This window comes from Ostrinia nubilalis, chromosome 18 (assembly GCF_963855985.1).
Source record: "Ostrinia nubilalis chromosome 18, ilOstNubi1.1, whole genome shotgun sequence".
Taxonomy (NCBI): Eukaryota; Metazoa; Arthropoda; class Insecta; order Lepidoptera; family Crambidae; genus Ostrinia; species Ostrinia nubilalis.
The window spans coordinates 6,843,292-6,862,064 of NC_087105.1; the positions used below are offsets into that span (position 1 = coordinate 6,843,292).

Consider the following 18,773-nt stretch of genomic DNA (forward strand, 5'->3'; position numbering starts at 1 on the left):
ACCGATTTATTATTATTAAAATATTATCAAAGATACTGAGACTCTACATTTTGAAACAATTTTCGTACGAAGTTGTAGCCGGCCACAGCATGAACATTAAAGTTTTGCCAAATTCGTTTGTTTTTATTACTCCGTTCTAACATTCTCCAGGTATTAACTTGATTAGTTTTCGTCCGTACTTTAACACACTTATCAGACCAATTAGCGTCTTGATAAACAATCTTGATTCTTATTTTTTCAGGTCATCATGATGTTTGATCCTCCTGATTATCCCTACAAAGAACTCTCTGAAACACTGAGCGAGACAGACGATTTGCTTTTCAACGCCGTTCATGGCGATACCAACAGAGTAGACCCTTCGTCTCTAATTAATAATGAACTAGTGACTGTTACAGAGCAAATGATCACAAATGTAGAGAACGAATTAACTTATCAGTCTAATGACTCAGGTCGATATTTCAATGTAGAAAGCTCTTCTTACACAAATACTACAGGCAATCCAAGTATTGATGAAAACGGTCAGCTTTCTTTTATAAATACGGATAATTTGTTCAACAACTATGAGCCAACCTTATTAGACGACAATACAGTAAATCAATTTTTACTGCCCTTGCCTAGTTCTTCAAACAATAACAAGGTTCGAATTTTGAAATTAATAATTACTTTCAATTAAACAGTAAAAAGAAAAACATATAGCTAACTAAAATAATATAATGAAGTTAATGAAATATTTTTCAGGAGTCCGAAGTAGATGGTCCCGATATTCTAGCTCTACACTCATGTGTAGTGTGTCATGAAATTTTCACTTCTGACGCGGATCTCTTAGACCACACAATTTTGATGCATGCTTCTGTTGATCTTTATGAAAGCCAAGATAATGTTTCTTGTTTACCAAATAAAAATATCAATGAACCTGTATCAATTGAAGGTTTGTAACTAGTAAACTGAATGAAGTACTAAACTTTTCCATTAAGGCGACATACTTAAATAAACCTTTTATTTATTTCAGAAAATAACAACATCGATTTTGAGTCAGATTGGCTTATCTGCTGTATTTGTGAGCGAGTGCTATCAACAGCCCTTGAAGTTGAACCATCTGGTACGATTTTTACTAAGCAATCTTGAATAAGGCTAGGGGGCAAATGCTATTTTTGATGGTTCTAAAGTTTCTAACATAACTTTTCAAAATTTCAGAACAGCTATGTTGTAGTGATAGCAATGGTAAGGGGAGTGTTGCTTCGCGAAAACTGCATACTATGTATGTGTGCGATGGTTGTAACGGCTTATTTGCTGATGGAGAGGCTTTGGATAGGCACAAACTAACATGCTTGATAACTGAAACCCAAGAGTACTACGTAGACTCGTTGGTAAGATAATAATATTCCTAACACAGTTCTTGGACTCTATTCCAAATAACCAACTAACATCCAGATAACAATTTTATTACAGGGACAATGCCAAATTGATGAAGCTCCACGAGGTCCCGAAATCTGTTTTTCATGTGAAACTTGTGGAACTCAAGTTTCATCAGCAGACCAATTGAAAATCCACTTAATTCAATGCCAAAGACGAGGACCTACAAAGTCTGGAAGACGTGGATGCTCTAATAATACAAACAGCAACAAGATGTGGAATTGTGGCTCTTGTAACCAGCTCTTTGCGACTGCTAGGTGCTTTGCTTAACTGTCTTTGATAACTGAAATATGAATATACTCTACTCATCATCTCTATCATCATCAACTGTCGTTTTATTGTAGAGAGCTGTATAAGCATAAGCGAGGTGAAGACCGTCCACCTGGAGCTCCCGTCACGTCGTACGCTTGTGAAGAGTGCGATAAGATTCTCGGAAGCATGTGTGCTCTTCACACACATAAGAAGATGCATAAAGTTTCAAAACCGGTGAAGTATTATTTCAAATTAAATCAGTAATTTTCGTTACTTCTATTAGTTTATACAACAGCGGTGATTTATTTTCCATTTACAGGGCTACCCATGTCGCATCTGTGGTCGTCGCTTCAATCAATCTGGTCACCTGGCTATCCACATGAGGATGCATACAGGCGAACGCCCATACCCATGTGATCTCTGTCCTAAGGCATTCAAGGTCAAGGTTGGTGAGATGATAAAATATCTGCGTACTTAGTATGTACCCTTTATAATCATCAGGACATCTCCATGTCACATGGTCATGATACCTAAAGCAAATCTAATGTAAAAGAAGTATCTACTTAGTGCATTCCTCCTACCCACTGATGCGTGAGGGAGGGTTACTAGCAAAGTTCCCATTATGTTGAATGACAGTTTTCGTTTTCTTTTACAGAAATTATAAGTTGTTACAGTTAAGTTAAAATAACTTTGAAAGCCAAGGAGTATGACCATGGTTATTTGCGATATTACCGCCAGATAGCAAAAACTCGCACAGTCCCTGCATTGAATACGCAATTTGTGCAACGCTTATAGGGTAGAGATAGTTCCCAGTATTTTTTTCCGTATGATAATGTGTGTGAAATGGTGTCGGTGACAGGTGGAGCGCGACGATCATCGTCGAACGCACACTGGGGAGCGGCCCTTCGCGTGCTCAGCCTGCCCGAAGACGTTCACCGCCGCCGCACGCTTGCGTGAGCACGCGCGTATTCACACCGATCAAAGGTTACATAAAAACTCCTTTGTCCAATCTTCAAGCTTCGTTCGAAAACCAATAATTTAAATTAAGAATTGACCATTGATTTTTGAGAATCGGCACCCACAACTAGCGCCTCTAGCGACAAAACTCCGAAACGCTCGGGCAGAGATTACGTGAATGCGACAGAGGTGGCGCCGGTGACCTCTAAATGAGAACCAGCTAGAAGGCCGAGTTGGAACCTTTGCATTTTAATAACGTTCGTAGCCAGTTCGCGTGATTAGCTAAAGTAAGTAACTTATAGAAGAAGTATTATGGCTTCATTTTAGAGCTGGAAAATATTTTCTTATGGTTCAAATAAATGCAAATGTGTAAAAGCAAAGAGCAAAAATACTTATCGTGATTCACATACTTAAGGACTAAATTGCTTGTTGTAGTAAGATACTACGAGTAGATATTGCTAGAAATATGAGTGAAATTTTAAAACAGGTCCTTGTTAGGTAACTAGCTTTTGCCCGCGGCTTCACCCGCGTGAAATTTAGTTTGTCGCAGATCGTCATAAATTATAGCCTATATGTTATTCTGGGTTATAAACAATAGTACTGTAAAGTTTCATCAAAATCGTCCAATTTTTGCGTGAAAGAGTAACAAACATCCAGACATCCACACAAACTTTCACATTAAAATATTAGTCAGCTATACTGAAAACTTTACACATGATTATATTATGATACTTACAAAAGTATTTAGCACAATTTCAAGAGATCAAAATTAATGTTGATTCAAATAAAAAGTCCTTTCTTTTACGTATAAATATTGCAGTTATTAAAAAAAGATCTAGATAAAAGCTTAGCTATTTATAGCGAAGGAAACGCAAAGGAAGCCTTCGGAGAAGACTCGCTTTAGCTAGAAATAAACTAACGAATGATTCTCATCTCACTGGTGCATTACCAAGAAAGCATTGAATAAACGACCTACTTCCATTTTGCTTATCACGGCTGGGATTTTCTTTCATTTTCATGTAATTATTGTTGTATTTTTAATATAAATGTGAAATAGGTAAGTCATTAGATTAATTTTAAACAAAGACAAAAGCATACAGTTCTAATAAATCACAAGATGGATTTGAAATTAACTAACAAGGTAGATAGACACCATGACCTTTTGTGGCGTATTTCCAATATTTGGCTGTTAACGATTCGTTGACGGCTGATAGCCCATTGGCGCGGTGGGTCTAGCTCTTTCTTATGCCCCTTTTTCAGACGGTTGTAAGATACGTTATGTATTGCCTCAAACTAGTTATTCTCTTTTTCTGTTTCTGTTTTCCAAAAACGATACCTATGTAAGAACTAAGTATTTGTGAAAACTCTTTTGGCAAATGTGAAGTTTAATTGGTAACTCTATGTGTGTTATAGAATGCTGTTTGTTTTCCTAACAATAAAATAATAAATATCAGTACAAAGGGTAGGTGGGAGGCCCACTCGGTGGACCGACGATCTGGATAAGGTCGTGAGAAAAACCTGGATGCGAAGAGCGAAATTCTTAGGGAGCCTTTATCCAGTAGAGGAGGAGAAGATATCAGATCCTTTAGTTATAGTGCCTCTAACTTACATTAGCTTTACTCGTAGTATAGAACTATCTTCATATTATAAACTAGCTTTCCGCCCGCGATATCGCCCGCGTGGAATTTCGTTTGTTAAATTTTCCTGAATTTTCTTCGCTAGAAACCTCACGGAGCTCGAGACCTTTCCAACGAATGCAAAACCGTGGAAATCGGTTCGTGCGTTCTGGACTTATAGCGTCAGGAAGGAAAACCCGACTTATTTTTATATAGTAGATTAGATAGTGAGAGAAGAGTCTTAAGTTATGTAGAGTCGTATTTTACAATAGTTTCGTATCCAATATTGGCTTAACCTCTCAATCTCAAGTGTAACAGTTAGTGCACCGACCAGGTGACACCAGCTCTATACCGGTTCGCACGGGGTTTTACGGCCTCTGAATATTTTCATACGCCATAAACAGGCTATAAACTCGGGACTTGGTGTATTTTCCTCTTCGAAATTAATAACTTGGCGTTTTAGGGCAGGAGGATAGATAAAAAGCTCGTATGGTGCTTAGCTCAGGCCGAGTACTCTCCGTAACTGTCCTCTGCTGGGGTGATAATATTTCATTGCCAGGAATGAGGTAGGTAGAGTCACTAATATTGCAGATCAGACTTAACATTTTTGTTTGCAAAATCGCATCTCGTTTTGAAGCTTTATGAACCGTAGTAAATATAAAGCATAATTAGCCATAGGTACAACATTGGCAGAATATTAATGAATATCTTCATTTGTACAAATATAAAAGTAATATATCGTAATATCTTAAGTAAGAAAGTTTTTATACTTAGATCTAGGGTTCGTAGCGGACAGCTAGACATGTAACGTCTGTCTAGCTAGGTGTAGAGGTATTTTACTCACACAAAAAATCGTATATACTTACTTGTAGTTACTAAGTGAATGTTAAAATAAATATGAGGTTCATTCTTGTGTGAGTCTGATGCCTATGCTAGGTATTTAGTATGCCTGTATTACAGGTCATCAGGCTCCCACCACCTCAGGCCACTAAGTATCTTCAAAGGGAGTTAATTGGTAGGTATATATCTTGATATAATTAAATAATCAGAATAGCTGACAACAGTTAGGTATGTTAAACATGCAACGGTAAGGCTGAGTTGCCCCACCTAACTTTGACCGTAACTATAACAATAACCAGTGTTTTTGTATGGAGTTTGACAGATTTTTGACGATTGTCAAAGCTAAAGTAAGATGGTGCAACCCAGCCTTAGAGTCATGAAATATGATAACATATTACTTATCAAACTTAGTACACGCTGTGGTACACGTAACAAGATACGTCATTCAATTATATGCAATAGTTATTTGCCACGATGTCGTCACACGTTAACATGAATAGTTATGTCTTGGACACTGATATGATAACACAGTCGCACAAACTGGCCAACGATCGACCCAAATTAAATGCATCAATAATACAATTATGGCTCTATATTTAGCTTTCTGGGAATTTGTTATGGCTCTATATTTGTCCCCTGAAGGATCCGGACTTGCAACCACATCTGGCGTAGCTGACTAGCTACGTGAATCACCAGGACAGACAGCTATGAATGTTTTTTTTTTTTTCAATTTTGATATGAGGATTATTCCTTTTCTTTCTGCTCCCTCCACTGCTGTGGTATTGGTTTGACTAGCTAACAACACCAAAAATAATGGTAGAGTTTACCAAGCTACGCTAGTATGAGGAAGGATTTTAATTTAACTATTGATTTATCTGGGTATGTTAGTACATTTCTTCTGCGAGAAACTATTCAGTGTAACGTTACGTCCATGATAAGCCTAGGGTCGGGCTGTTAATCAGTATGGAGAGTGCGCACAACTATCATAAAAAAACTCTCTCTAAAAAACTCGGCCGACAAAAATCGGTGGTGTGCGCCTAGGCTAAAAGTGCCAGAAAGTAACTTATGAACGAACCAAATCAATGAATCGTCTAGCCCTTTTTTGGCCTTGAGACGACTGATAAAATAAATATCATTGATACAGCAACAGACTTCGACACGTCGGACTTTTATGACGTATCGTGATGTGACGTCACCATTATGCATACATTACGGGCTCGGATACGGCCGCTATAAATAGCTCCGCTCATGCACGTGGATGCGACGCGCGGTATTTTTATATCGAACTAATTTATTGGCTGCGTTATGTGAAATGTTCTCCTCTTATGGCGTACGCGTATTTGTAGAGGCAAGAGCCATTTATGCGGTAGTTTTATCTCTAAGTTAGCAATTCTGGGTCTAAGCATTTCTGTACTTTTGTACAAGAAGACCCGGTGATTAATGATTGTCGTTGATTGATGAGTTGACGTGTCTTTTTAGCAGATTAGAGTTATTGGGTTCCCGATTGCAATAACTATCTCTAAGTTAATACTGTAAAATCCTTGTTCGTTCAGAGTTTCACTTTGATATCTTCCTACTTTTTGCAAGTTTTCCTATGAACTGGGAGACTTATTGACTTCTTTGAAAACAAAAACTGTAAAATAGGTACTCGTAGGCTAAAATACCTTCAAATGTTAAAAAGTCTTGCAAAAGCTTTTCCTCTAGCTGCAACGACTAATTTCACGGTACCGTCATGTAGATGTCAAATTCTGAAAAAAATCAAGTGCTCACTTCGAAACCATAATTATTGTGTATTTCTTTGTATTTATATTTCGTTAAACCTTTTTTTAATTGCAGACCCTACCGGTGCGACATTTGTGGAGCCGCTTTTAGGCGGCCTTATGCGCGGACAGTACACACGCTCATCCACACGGGTGAGAAGCCTCACGAGTGCGACGTCTGCGGTACTGCCTTCAGGTCAGTCCTTCTATTTTCAAGTTCCAAGGACTATTCCCACTTTCCCACCTCTCTCACCTCTCGTTGTCACCGCTACAACGCCTGAGAGGCCAGGATCTACAGCTTGACCGCCAAAAACCCAATCAATGAAGGCCAAGCTTGTCTCGGGGAAAGTTAAACTAGTTATCAACTGACCCCCCAAGAAATTAATCAGATAAATATGAGGAGTTCAGAGTTCAGGATCAACTCACCTCCAGTAGAATGACAGGTGACAAAGGCATTATATTTTCAAGTCCTCATTCGGCTATAGGTTAAGAACAAGCATCTGTAAAACCTTCTGGAAGTGTTCTGGCTCGCTGGTCACAGCAGGGTGTCGAGCAATGTGGCATATAGCAGTAGTGCTGCAGCAGCTAGTACAGCGTCTAGTGTTCAACTAAGATGAGTTAAACAGCCGAAATGTAAGTCACTTCTGCAATATTATTATCAGCGACGTAAAAAAATCTGGGTTGTGATCGAGAAGCTTGAGAACCCGACCAGTCCGAAGAGCTCAAAAAATGCTCAAATTAGATAAGTACACGCACATCTCTTTGTAAGTAGTTTAATTCTAAAATACTCAGAAAACGAAAGTTATTTTAATGATAAATTAATTTAACTGTGTACCTGCACAATACGACGACTTTTTGACAACAGTTGCACATTTCGACTTGCCAAAGCGACTCTTTATCCACAAGCGATACCCGCATGAACGGGACGTGAGAGACTACCCTCAGGTTGGTTAAAACTTTCAACAGTTCTTGTAATTTTTTATTTTTTGCACAAATATTTTAACATAGATGCCAATGTACCTACAGAATCACACTTTCTAGAGTTTAGGTACAATAGGTGTTTATAAATGCACGTTTAATGTTAAATGTTTGTTAGAAATAAAGTAGGTAGTTGATTACCACACCGCGGCATCGCCCGGAGCGTGGCGCCGAGTTTTATACAGCGGTTCTTTTCCTCATGATGAATCATACTCGATAGTCTGTTCTGAGTGGTTGTGATCCAAAGTCGACTTATCTTTTAAGCGAGATAAAAATACTTATAAACCCAAATAAACGATGTGTAGGTATTATTCTAGTATCAGTAGACGTATTATTCGAATTTGAATTAATTAATCTTAGCGAAAGAAAAATAAAAACAAGAGCAAGTACGCACTTTTGTCGATGGAAATTCAAAAAAACAACGTAGGTATCTATCGGTTCTAGTGTTATAAGCTCAACAATCATCTACTTTAGCGAAAATCAAACTCATGTACAAAAATATGTTTTTATGTACAACAATAATAATTAATAAAGTATCTGCCTATGGGCTACTTTGCATCACGTCATGAAAAAAGTGGTAGGTAAATTAAAAATCCCTCAATTACCTATTCTAAATTACTAATACAAATCATAAAAATTTTGTTAAATATGTACATATTTTTAGTCAAAGAAAGCACAGTCAAGACTTTTAGTACCTACGAAATGAAAGCTTTAGTCCACATCCACCTAAGTAGGTAGCTTACACTGTCAAAAACGCCGTCTACTGACGCGTTAGCGTAGCTAACTGAAACCTAAGCTACATGCTCCCATACTGCTAAGTTGTCAAATTGTAGGTCTAGCGCCTAAGTCAGCCAGGGCTTGAGGTGGGAGCGGCACTGGAGGGTGTTTTTTGATTACGTCAAATGTCAGCGAGACTAGATTTGTATCAGGGATGTTATGGATATCCGTAACCGGAAAAACTTTCGGATATACGAAATAAAAAAATATTCGAAACCGTAACCGTAACCGATTCAAAAGTTTCGGATAGTTTCGGATGTAGGCCATCTAGTATCAATTTTTATTTTTTTATTACTTTACCTATATTCGATGTAAAGTGTGCGGCCATGAATGAACCGTGTTGGACAACTATTGCAAATTGCATTCTAAAGCACAGATATCCGTAACCGTAACCGAAACTTTCGGATATCCGAAATAAAAAAATATCCGTAACCGTAACCGAAACCGGTATAATATTATTCCTATATCCGTAACCGTATCCATAACCGAAACTACATATACATAACATCCCTAATTTGTATGCTCTGTCACGTCGTAATATGCCAAGTCTTCCCCCCCTCCTGCTCCTAGACTGAGTTAAGCGCCAGAACTATACATTTTTCCTAATAATGCTTTGAATTTCAGGCGATCAGGCGACATGTGGAAGCACAAAAGGACTCTACACGGGATACAGGCAGGAGCCATGGACAGTGAAATTAGCAACCAGTAAGTTTCAGCCCCAAAGACATTAGGTTAAATAAGCTGAAGTGAGAGAAAACTAATACTAAAGTTACGTACTTTTGGCTGTGAGTAACTACCTCATAGAAGTGTGCTTTATGGAAAATATGTGAAAATATCGTCCTTGATAACTTAGGTTCTAAAGCAGTCAAGAGAAAAGTCACATTATAAACTAGATGAATTGTGTTTTGTTTCAGAATTTATTTATAATACCAAACACGAAACTTTAAATATAGTAGTTATCTATTTTATAGATACTCGTATCTATGTTATAATTGAGTGCTAAAATTGAAACATTGTAAGATGCTTCGTTAATCCTAGTAATAGTATCCATTTATAACGTAGAAATTGTGGCTAGTGATTTGAGTCAATTAACTAATAATAAAAAGATAATACAAAGTGAATATACCTACATATTTTATGTATGAACGAACGTGTTATATTTCAAAGAAATAAAAGCTCATAAACATTACATAATTGTGTTAGTAAGACAAAACCCTTTCTTTCTTCCAGTGTCTTTGGTTTTCACATAATTAAATACATATTTACTGAAATACTAACTATGTATTATCTTGAGTAACTTTAAATTTCAGGTAACTTTGGCCAGTACAAAATTATACAGTTACAGTACATGTTTTATTCAAAATTACCTGATTTTAAGTTCTACCTTACTTGAATCAGGGTAACTGAGCGGTTCAAAATTAATGGACTTATGCATTTTTTCCTTTTCAAAGTTACCATCCTGAAAAACTCAGTAACCCAAGATGACTGTAACCCTTTGTAACATATCTTAAACCCTACTCGTATTATCAATCTGTAAGCTCACTTGCATTTTAATTAAATAAATAAATAAATAAATTAGATACATAATAGTAAGTATCAAAGATTCAAAATTTAAATAATCTTACTCAGTGTCCCACTTTAATGAAACCAGCTTTGGAAAAGGTCCCTCTACGTCTAAGATTGACAATCTTCTGTATTCCACTTTCATTTACGGAAGAGGAATGCATTGCCGAAGCGAGTGGGGCGTTGCGAACCCCACAGCGACGCCTGCGTCACTGGGGTCGCGGGTTCACATACCGGCGAGCGCTACGCTGTATACCCAAAACTCCAAGTTTAATTTTCATTTAAGGCCCTTTCCCACGAAAACATCCAGTTTTTTGCAGGATCCCGTTTAGTATACGTAACGTAACCGATCCGTTCGAATAAGAAACACGCACTTGTGTGTTCCATACGACAGTACAGTTTCCAGGGATCCAGTCATCCAAAATCTAGATTACCGAGGGCCCTTAACTGAATGAATCCTATTTTAGTCATAATTATGTAAAGATTTAGTTAGTATATCGTCATAAATTATAGCCTATATACTTATGTTATTCTGGGTTATAAACAATAATACTGTAAAGTTTCGTCGAAATCCGTTCAGTAGTTTTTGCGTGAAAGAGTAACAAACACGTTGACATCCAGACATCCATACAAACTTTCACATTTATAATATTAGTAGGATAATAAAAGTCTCATCAATGCACACTCTTGAGCTGTGCTTGAGCTTTTAGTTGTCATTCTACTAGTTGGCATCCTTACATTCTAGAAAAGTGTAGCTACAAACTAGGTACTCGTACTTTTAACTTGTCTTGGTTACGTACTTATTATGAAAGTACCACCATGCCATAATTTATTTTTGAATATCTTATTACCTAAGTACTGTACAGATGCTTACATAAAAGTTTCATACGCCTCCACTCCTATTCGACCCACGGACTTGCTCCAAAACATTGTACTGTTATAAAAAAGGAAAGGTTATACTAGTATTAAGTTTAATGTGATTTGTAAAAACCTACAAAGGTTTATTATTTTATTAATGCAATCCTTATTATCGAGCTAACCTTATTTTGGGAATCTTCTAGTCTTTGGAGACCTACCTTCCTCTATTTCTAATCACTGTGTATGACTAGTTTCATTTACATAATATGTAGAGATAATATTATTGTCTGAACATCGTGGTTGGTCTAGCGTCTAGACCTTCTAGACTCCTAAAAGGGTGATTCTGAATTTACCAAATTCTAATAATGAGGTGTTGGTAACTTAATAAATTAAAATGTTTCTTCACCTTAAACACTGTCTTGTTAACAATAACACCCTAGAATAATCATTAATAATTCAAATTCTAAATCAAATAATCCAATGACGACGCGGTCGTTAATTTTCCAATCATTTTCTCTTGGTACGAATGTCATGATGTTACTCATAGATACACTGTTGGGACAATATGGTATTGGTCATATTTTTTAGGTGTTTGCACTAATCTTCAAATTAAACTAGTTATTTACTTGAAAACTAGCTAGCTAGAAAAGAACTATCGATCCTGACTAAGCGATCGGTTGAAGGCCGCCGAATTTCGTTGGCTGCATGGTCGTAACAGAGGCCTCGGGTGGTAGATTGACCATTCGAGGAGAAATAGTTAGACCTAAATAAATCTAGACTTTAGAAAATTGCTAGGAAGTGATTTGCTATGAGGTTTCATACCCATCTGGTGTTTACGGTTTAAATTAACACGATTATCCGATAAGAAGTATTTTTCGTGCTAAAAGGGCACCATGGGTTCGGTAGAGTCATGTCTGATGTTTGTTTTGGATTAAAACTAACTCAAAACACGATTCAATTATTATTTCAGTCATATAATTGGAATTTTCTGTCCTGTGATTGGTCTAAATGTTGAAATTATCTTTTCGTCTCGTCTATACTTGAAATTGAAACGAGTTTTGGGGTCAATTCTGTAATTACTTAGCGTTTTAGAGTCTCAAAAGTCCAGCGATAGAAAATTACGAGTCTACTTAATGATAAAGACTGCGTAAATCCTCCTTGGCCCCAGCTCTTGGCCTTAAGCTTGGCGCACAGTCAGCATTGCAGAATAGTGCTGCGCGGCGATAGCTATGGCCTTCATGGATTCTCTGCGACTCTACTCATTTAAATATTCAAGTTCTTAAAAACTCCATGAACCTGACTGATAGCTATTCAATACACTATTTCGCATATTATTTCAATGAATACTTACATACGTACTTACTTACTTGTTTATATTGCCTTGTACTCGTATGCGAGTTGCTCCTTTATTTTGTTGTAGAGTCTTGATTTTATTGTTGATCTTCCTTAGTGATGTCTTCAGAGACGACCATGTTAGATTATTTCTATATTATTTGAAACATACTGTGTGTAGTAGCCATGTCTGTGTTTATTATGTAGTTTTAATAAGTGTCTAATAGCATTAAAATGGAGTCATTATAACGAAATACAGATGTAAAATGCAGATCTTTCAAATGAATGCTTGTAGGATACGCTATTATTTTCATGCCGAATGCATTTTGTGGTTATATTATTCCTACCTAATGAGTTGCAGTTTGGTTTTTGCAAGTTTTCTGAATGTCTGTATTTTAACTTTTATGTTTTAAAAGTGTTGGTGTGTGAGTGTGCTAACAGAACTCATCAAAACTGCAAGTGTTAGGTTCTATGCATGAGCGGTCTTCTTGGATCGCCTCAATCAGCCAAATAAAAGTCTGAGATTCTTCAACAGTAAATATTTATTATAAAAATTGCTCTTATAGCCACATTTCTGTTTCTATAATATATATAATATTTATGTTCATTCTTTGTGCCATTGTTTCACAAAATTATTCCTGTTCTTGTTATTTTCGACACAACAGCTTAAACAATAATATATTACAATTATTTAACTTACATTAGACAATTAGAGAAACAATTTTGAATAACTCGTAACATGAGGAACGATTCAACAATTCGATGTGCAAGTATCGTTATTCAAAATTGGTTTCACAATTTTCTAACGAGAGTATTCTTTCTAAAATATATTCACAATTGTTTCAATAAAAATCCTGTCATTTTTGGTAACCAATGGCAATGAAAAACACTAAGGAATTACACTTATTATAATGTAATTATAAAGTTACGTATGAGTGGCCGCCGCCCTTCTTGGAAGAGGGCGCCAGAAGACGGACAAGTCAAAGAACTGTCATAGCGAGTGCTGCGCGCGCGGCGCCGGCAACTGTATGACATCACAAACAATTATACCTCAGAGTATTGTAGATTTAAAGTAGTGCCAATCACTTAACTCTATACAATTTTACACCGAAACAAACGGTAAGAAACATTACAATTCGTGTTGAGCATAGATTTTGAAGACAATTTACAAAAAGATGAAAATGACAGGATGAGGGAGCTGATAGTTTGTACATAATTGCAAGCATCGGAGAGCCCTCTCCTGTCGCACGGCCGCGCAGTCATTAAAATACAGTAAGAAAATATATTTGGTTGAGTAAAAAAGATAGCTTAACTAATTAAATACATTAAGTACCTCCAAATAAACAGAACCTGGCGCTTGCGCAGCCATGCGACAGAAGCTGGACACAAAACGACTCAAAATCGTTAGTACAAATGTATAGTAAATATGTAAGTAGGTATACGTCAAACAGAGCAGTTTGCCGAAGAGTCGCTAACTTACTTAAGTAAACCATCACAACCAACCATACGGACATGTTCAACAAAAACATCTACGCAAAATTAAACCGTAAAATAAAATAGATTGAGCTGAATTCAGTTATCCAGTGCGCGAGTTTACAACTCAAATATGACTAAAGTTGTTCGTGTATCTTAATAAACTGTACTGGCAATAGATTTTGTGACATCTTATATTAAAATGCATTATTATGTAACTTGTAAACCGTTATGTACTTGTTGAATTTATGGACAGAATAGAGGTTGTATGATACAACACGGGGTGCGACGGGCCGCCCGCCGGCGACATTCATATCAATATAATTATTACTTTACAATATGTATTTACAACGGCCGCGGGGTCCGCGCCATAATGCCCATCTCCGTATATAATATGTACACTAAATTTAAGAACATAGAGTTTTCTCTCATTAGCTACCGAATCACAATTCAAATATTTGAGTAATTGACAACGGTGGACAAACATGCGCCGGAGCACTAATGCATCCTACTTTATTGAAATTTGTACTTTGCTATTAAAAGTCGTGCTAGGTATGTTTGGTCCATGCAGTGCCGCGCCGTCCGCGGGAGTCGCCGGCGCCGCTAATTGCCGATCGCTAATGAAACTAGAGTCCATCGTCCGTAATGTACGAACGAAATGGACATATCACAAAGGCGCCGGCCACAAATCCCGATGACACCAAATTCATTACGTGCCATTTCACGCGCGTTGCTCACAACCCGGTGTTACTAATGAGAGAACTTATCATTGCCATGTCCAATATTTAAATACAAAAGCTCGCCATGAGCGGTGGCCAGTTAAACTCTCCCATGTAACACCGGTTGCAACTATTGTTCACAATTTCTACAATAGGTTATTCGATGTCTCAAATCTCAATGCAATTTTTGATACATATTTTTGGATCACGATGCGAATGAAAGGGTAGAGTCGGATGCCTCCCGACGAACTTTTCAGTAAAAAACTAGAATTAACGCTGCAAATAAATTACCGTTTTCACTAATAGTTTTATTACTTATTAGGAACTGCGATTCACGGTTAGTTAGGAAATAAATTATTCGATGAGAATTTAAGATTAGTCGTATGCCTAAATAAAAGTTCTTAACAACTAGGTGTGAGTAAAAGCGTTCAACGGGAGGCATCCGAGCGAGGAGCGTAGCTTTACGTTAGGTATGCAATTCCGTTGCAGGAGGGTAGTTAAGTACAGCCTCGGCGGCGCTCAGTCAGGCGATACAAATTCCAATTATTCAAATGCATGGTCCTGCTGATACACATGACACTTTCATAGTCCCAGCTGGTAAGGCTACATAATTGACATCCAGTTACATGCTGCCACTGCACGCTGCCAGTAACTATTGAAAGTTCATCGCTTAAGTACTAGGAGACGGCTCGTGCGCGCCCGGCCCGGCCCTGCGCCGGCCCGGCACGGCACATGTCCACACATGTTCGTCTGCGTACTTCAGAAATCGGATTCGTGAGAGGTGTGCTCTTTACTCGTCATCATTATTGATCATAACTCGTTAACGGAAATAACATTAGTGACTTAAACAGAAGAGGTACCTAGTTCATTAAATTATACAAAGATCACACTTCTACGAAAGGGATTTCAGTCAATAAAACATAACCCAATCATAGTCATCTCGTTGTTCAGATTACATTGAAAATATCAAGACAGAAATAATTTCAAACTATCACGTTTCCTTTCAACGAAATAATAAATATAGCATTTTACCTAATTAATTAATTACACAATAATTTCAACAAAAATTTCAAACACCCGAGCTTTAATTTAAACGATAATAACGTCATTAGCTAAGTCACTTCAGGTCCGGTTCATAATTCACTTAAAGAAAATAAAACTATCAAAAATAACTCGGCTCGCGTCATAGTCCTGCGTCACGTCCGAAGCTAGCACCTTCCCTTTAGCAATTATATAATACTAACTACTGACTGCTTGAATGCGTCGCGTCGCCTCGGCGTCGCTGTGAGGAGCCGGGCGCCGGGCGGCGCGGCGCCCCCGACTAGAAGGCCGCGGCGCCGGCTCCTGTCACCGCGCCGCCGCAGCCGGCGTATCACAGGCGCTCACGGGGGCGCGGGCCACTCCTGCCCGCGCGCCGTGCACTAACTCGTGGGCACCAGCAGCCGCACGAAGCTGTCCTCGCTCCAGCCCCAGTCGTCGGGCCACGCGTCCTCGGGCGGGTCCAGCGCCGACCGCGACGACAGGCTCAGCACCGAGCCCCAGTCGATGGTGCGCTGCTCCTCGTCGCCGTAGCCCGAGTCGCGGTCCGGCGGCGGCGGCGCGGGGAAGGGGGTGGCGCGGCCGGCGGCCGGGTCGCGCGCGCCCAGCAGCTCGCAGCGCGCCACGCCGGCGCCGGCGCCGCACGCCGCCTCGAAGGGCGCCTCCTCGGCGCTCTCGCGCTCCATCTCGCGCTCGATGCCGCGCAGCGTGTTGCACACGAGCACCGAGCGCCGCAGCGAGGGGTCCGCCGTCTGGCGGAAGCGCGCCAGCTTGAGCGCGCACAGGTTCATCATCTTGTGCCGCCTCTCGCGGTAGCAGCGGCGGGAGGCGCAGCGGCCGGCCGCGCGGCCGTCGCAGCAGGCCCGAGCGGCCGCGCCGCCGAGCTCCAGGTAGGATTTGCCGTTCTCGGCACGAATGGTCTCGTGGGCGCCGCACCAACCGCCGCACCAGCGCCGGCGGCACGCGCGCCGCTCCTCGTCCTCGGTGCGCCAGCAGTCCCCGCCGCCGGCGCCGGCGGCCACGGCCTCGAGCCGCGCTATCGAGTCCTCCCAGCGCGCGACTTTGCCGCCGCCCTCGCACGGGGAGCCAGCGCGCCGCTTGGCGCCGCACCCGCCGCCCGAGCCCTGCAATGCCACAAAATTACCACGTTAACCACATGTTCCACACACATTCTTCAAGAAACACATAATTATAAAACACCTACCACACAACACAACTCTGGCTCTAATGACATTGTCATTTTTAAATTGATTTCTCAGAAAAGTCAAGGGTTTGGATTTTGTCTTTAGACAATGAGAAAGTTATCTATGATTCTTGTTAAAGGCATACTATCCACACATCGAAATCCAGTCACTAGCGTTTAGTGTTTAGAACTTACAAAAAAAGTAGGTATCCGGTTGTATGAGCGCTGCGATAAATGATGGAAAGAATGCTACAATGGTGTGTGGGCCGCGCGATATTCGGGCGCAGCCGAAAGTACCGTAAGCGCAAGTATCGCGCGCTCCGCTGTGCTCGATGGGAAAAGGTGGAAAATTGGGCCAGAATGATGTTCAGCATTATTCCAAACTTTCCAGTCTATTAAATGGGGCTTAGAAGTTTTTGAACTAAGCTTTCTTAATGTAGCCTGTAGGTCTCCATGTAAACAGCTCTACATTAGATAAGTATTTTATTTTCGCCATGTTACCTACATATGTACTTGTTCTCTAAATGGAAAAAATCTCTACTATTAGTTGAAATGTTATGTATTCTATCAAATAAATTATTGAATTTGAATTTCTACTATACATAATGTATTATTTAAATAGGTATTCAATCTTTACGCAATGTCTTAATTTCTAGCCTGAAAGTAAGAAAAGTGCATTTCATAAAAAAGTTTCCTTTTGCCTTTTATGTAGCGAATATTTAGCACAAGGACTTCTAGATAAGAAGACTTAAAAGTTCCCAGCTCATGCTAACCTGAAGAAACAGAACAGAACAATAATACTCTAGCATTGTCTATTCAACTGTTGTGCATAAAAGAATCTATTATAGGTATGCAGTGGGGCTATCTTTCTATGAGGGCTGCGTCATACGGGCTGATACCTGGCTGGTGCCCCATTGTGCGCGACCCTACTCAGTTTTTTTGTTCCCGGGGCGCACCCTGCACCAGGTAAACGTCCGTGATCGAGGGCCCCACTGTGGGATTTGCCCGAACCGTATGTTCCACTTTTAACAAATGGCGTGAATATTTTCTTAAAAAAAAAGAACTTTGTTGTTTAGACTTAGCAGCGAAATGTAGAGTCAGCATTATTGACGCATTTCTTTCTCATTGTAGAGTTTGTGGATCGGCACATTGAACCCAGTATTTCTTTTATTTAGGTTGTCTAATATTGTAAAGTCACAGTGTTAAAAAATATCTATCATAGCCATCTAAAAATAAATAAGAGAACTTTTATTAATATCCTGCAAAGTGGAATAACAAGCGCTATAGTTTTAGCAGCTGCGGCTACCACGTAATGATGGACGGCAAACGACAGGGGCACGTTGACTTTTACCGCACTAAAACAGTATTTTATTATCGTGCAGTATACACTGCAAGTTTAGTTGGCAGCCGCGTGCGTTTCGCAACCCGGGCCGGCGACTGCACCCGTCGGGAATAAATAAAATAGCTAAAGGCGAGTCCAGCGGGCGCAGATGCCGCTGCACCTGCCGCGACAATTAGGTGGCACACGCGTCTCCGCCGACACCACCTAGGTATAGCTACATAACTTCTAGAATAATTTCAAATAACGACTGTTATTAACCCGCCTCCTACCCCGTAATTGCAATTTAAATTTCGTACAGCAATTGTTGCTGCATTCAAGTTACTGCGCGCAGTAAATAGGTTGAAAAGAATGAGGCAGGCGAGCGATCAGAAATGCGGACAAAGTGCCGCCGCTGAGGCGCAGCGCTGGCATCGGAGCCGGCCGCCGTTGAGTCAGCGACCACTCATCGCAAACGCTGCAAATAATCATTTTGCGTCACCCCTTTATCGCTGTGAGGAAAACATGCCGCTCCATTGTGCGCCGAGCGCAGCGCGACTGGCAGCGCTCATTACAACGTTCATTATAACCGTGCGACGAGTTCTAAAATGCAGAAACAGATAATTCCACGAGGTTTCATCGGTATCACGCGGCGCCCGAGCGCCGTACGTAGCAGAGCCGTCGCCAGCGCTGGCG

The 18,773-nt window shown here is 39.8% G+C and overlaps 2 protein-coding genes across 2 annotated transcripts; one reads left to right on the forward strand and one right to left on the reverse strand.

The window, feature by feature from the left end:
• The first annotated feature begins 247 nt into the window (after window positions 1–247).
• LOC135080872 (zinc finger protein ZFP2-like) lies at window positions 248–9,735 on the forward strand. The gene is made up of 10 exons (XM_063975601.1): window positions 248–637; window positions 739–928; window positions 1,010–1,099; window positions 1,195–1,367; window positions 1,450–1,670; window positions 1,758–1,899; window positions 1,985–2,110; window positions 2,525–2,649; window positions 6,915–7,034; window positions 9,218–9,735. Exons 1-10 carry the CDS (start codon window positions 248–250, stop codon window positions 9,300–9,302), a joined length of 1,662 nt encoding a protein of 553 aa, XP_063831671.1. The 3' UTR covers window positions 9,303–9,735.
• Window positions 9,736–12,870: 3,135 nt separating this feature from the next.
• Window positions 12,871–16,411, reverse strand: LOC135080624 (uncharacterized). The gene has a single exon (XM_063975308.1). It carries the CDS (start codon window positions 16,368–16,370, stop codon window positions 15,960–15,962), a length of 411 nt encoding a protein of 136 aa, XP_063831378.1. The 5' UTR covers window positions 16,371–16,411; the 3' UTR covers window positions 12,871–15,959.
• Between the last annotated feature and the right edge of the window lie 2,362 nt (window positions 16,412–18,773).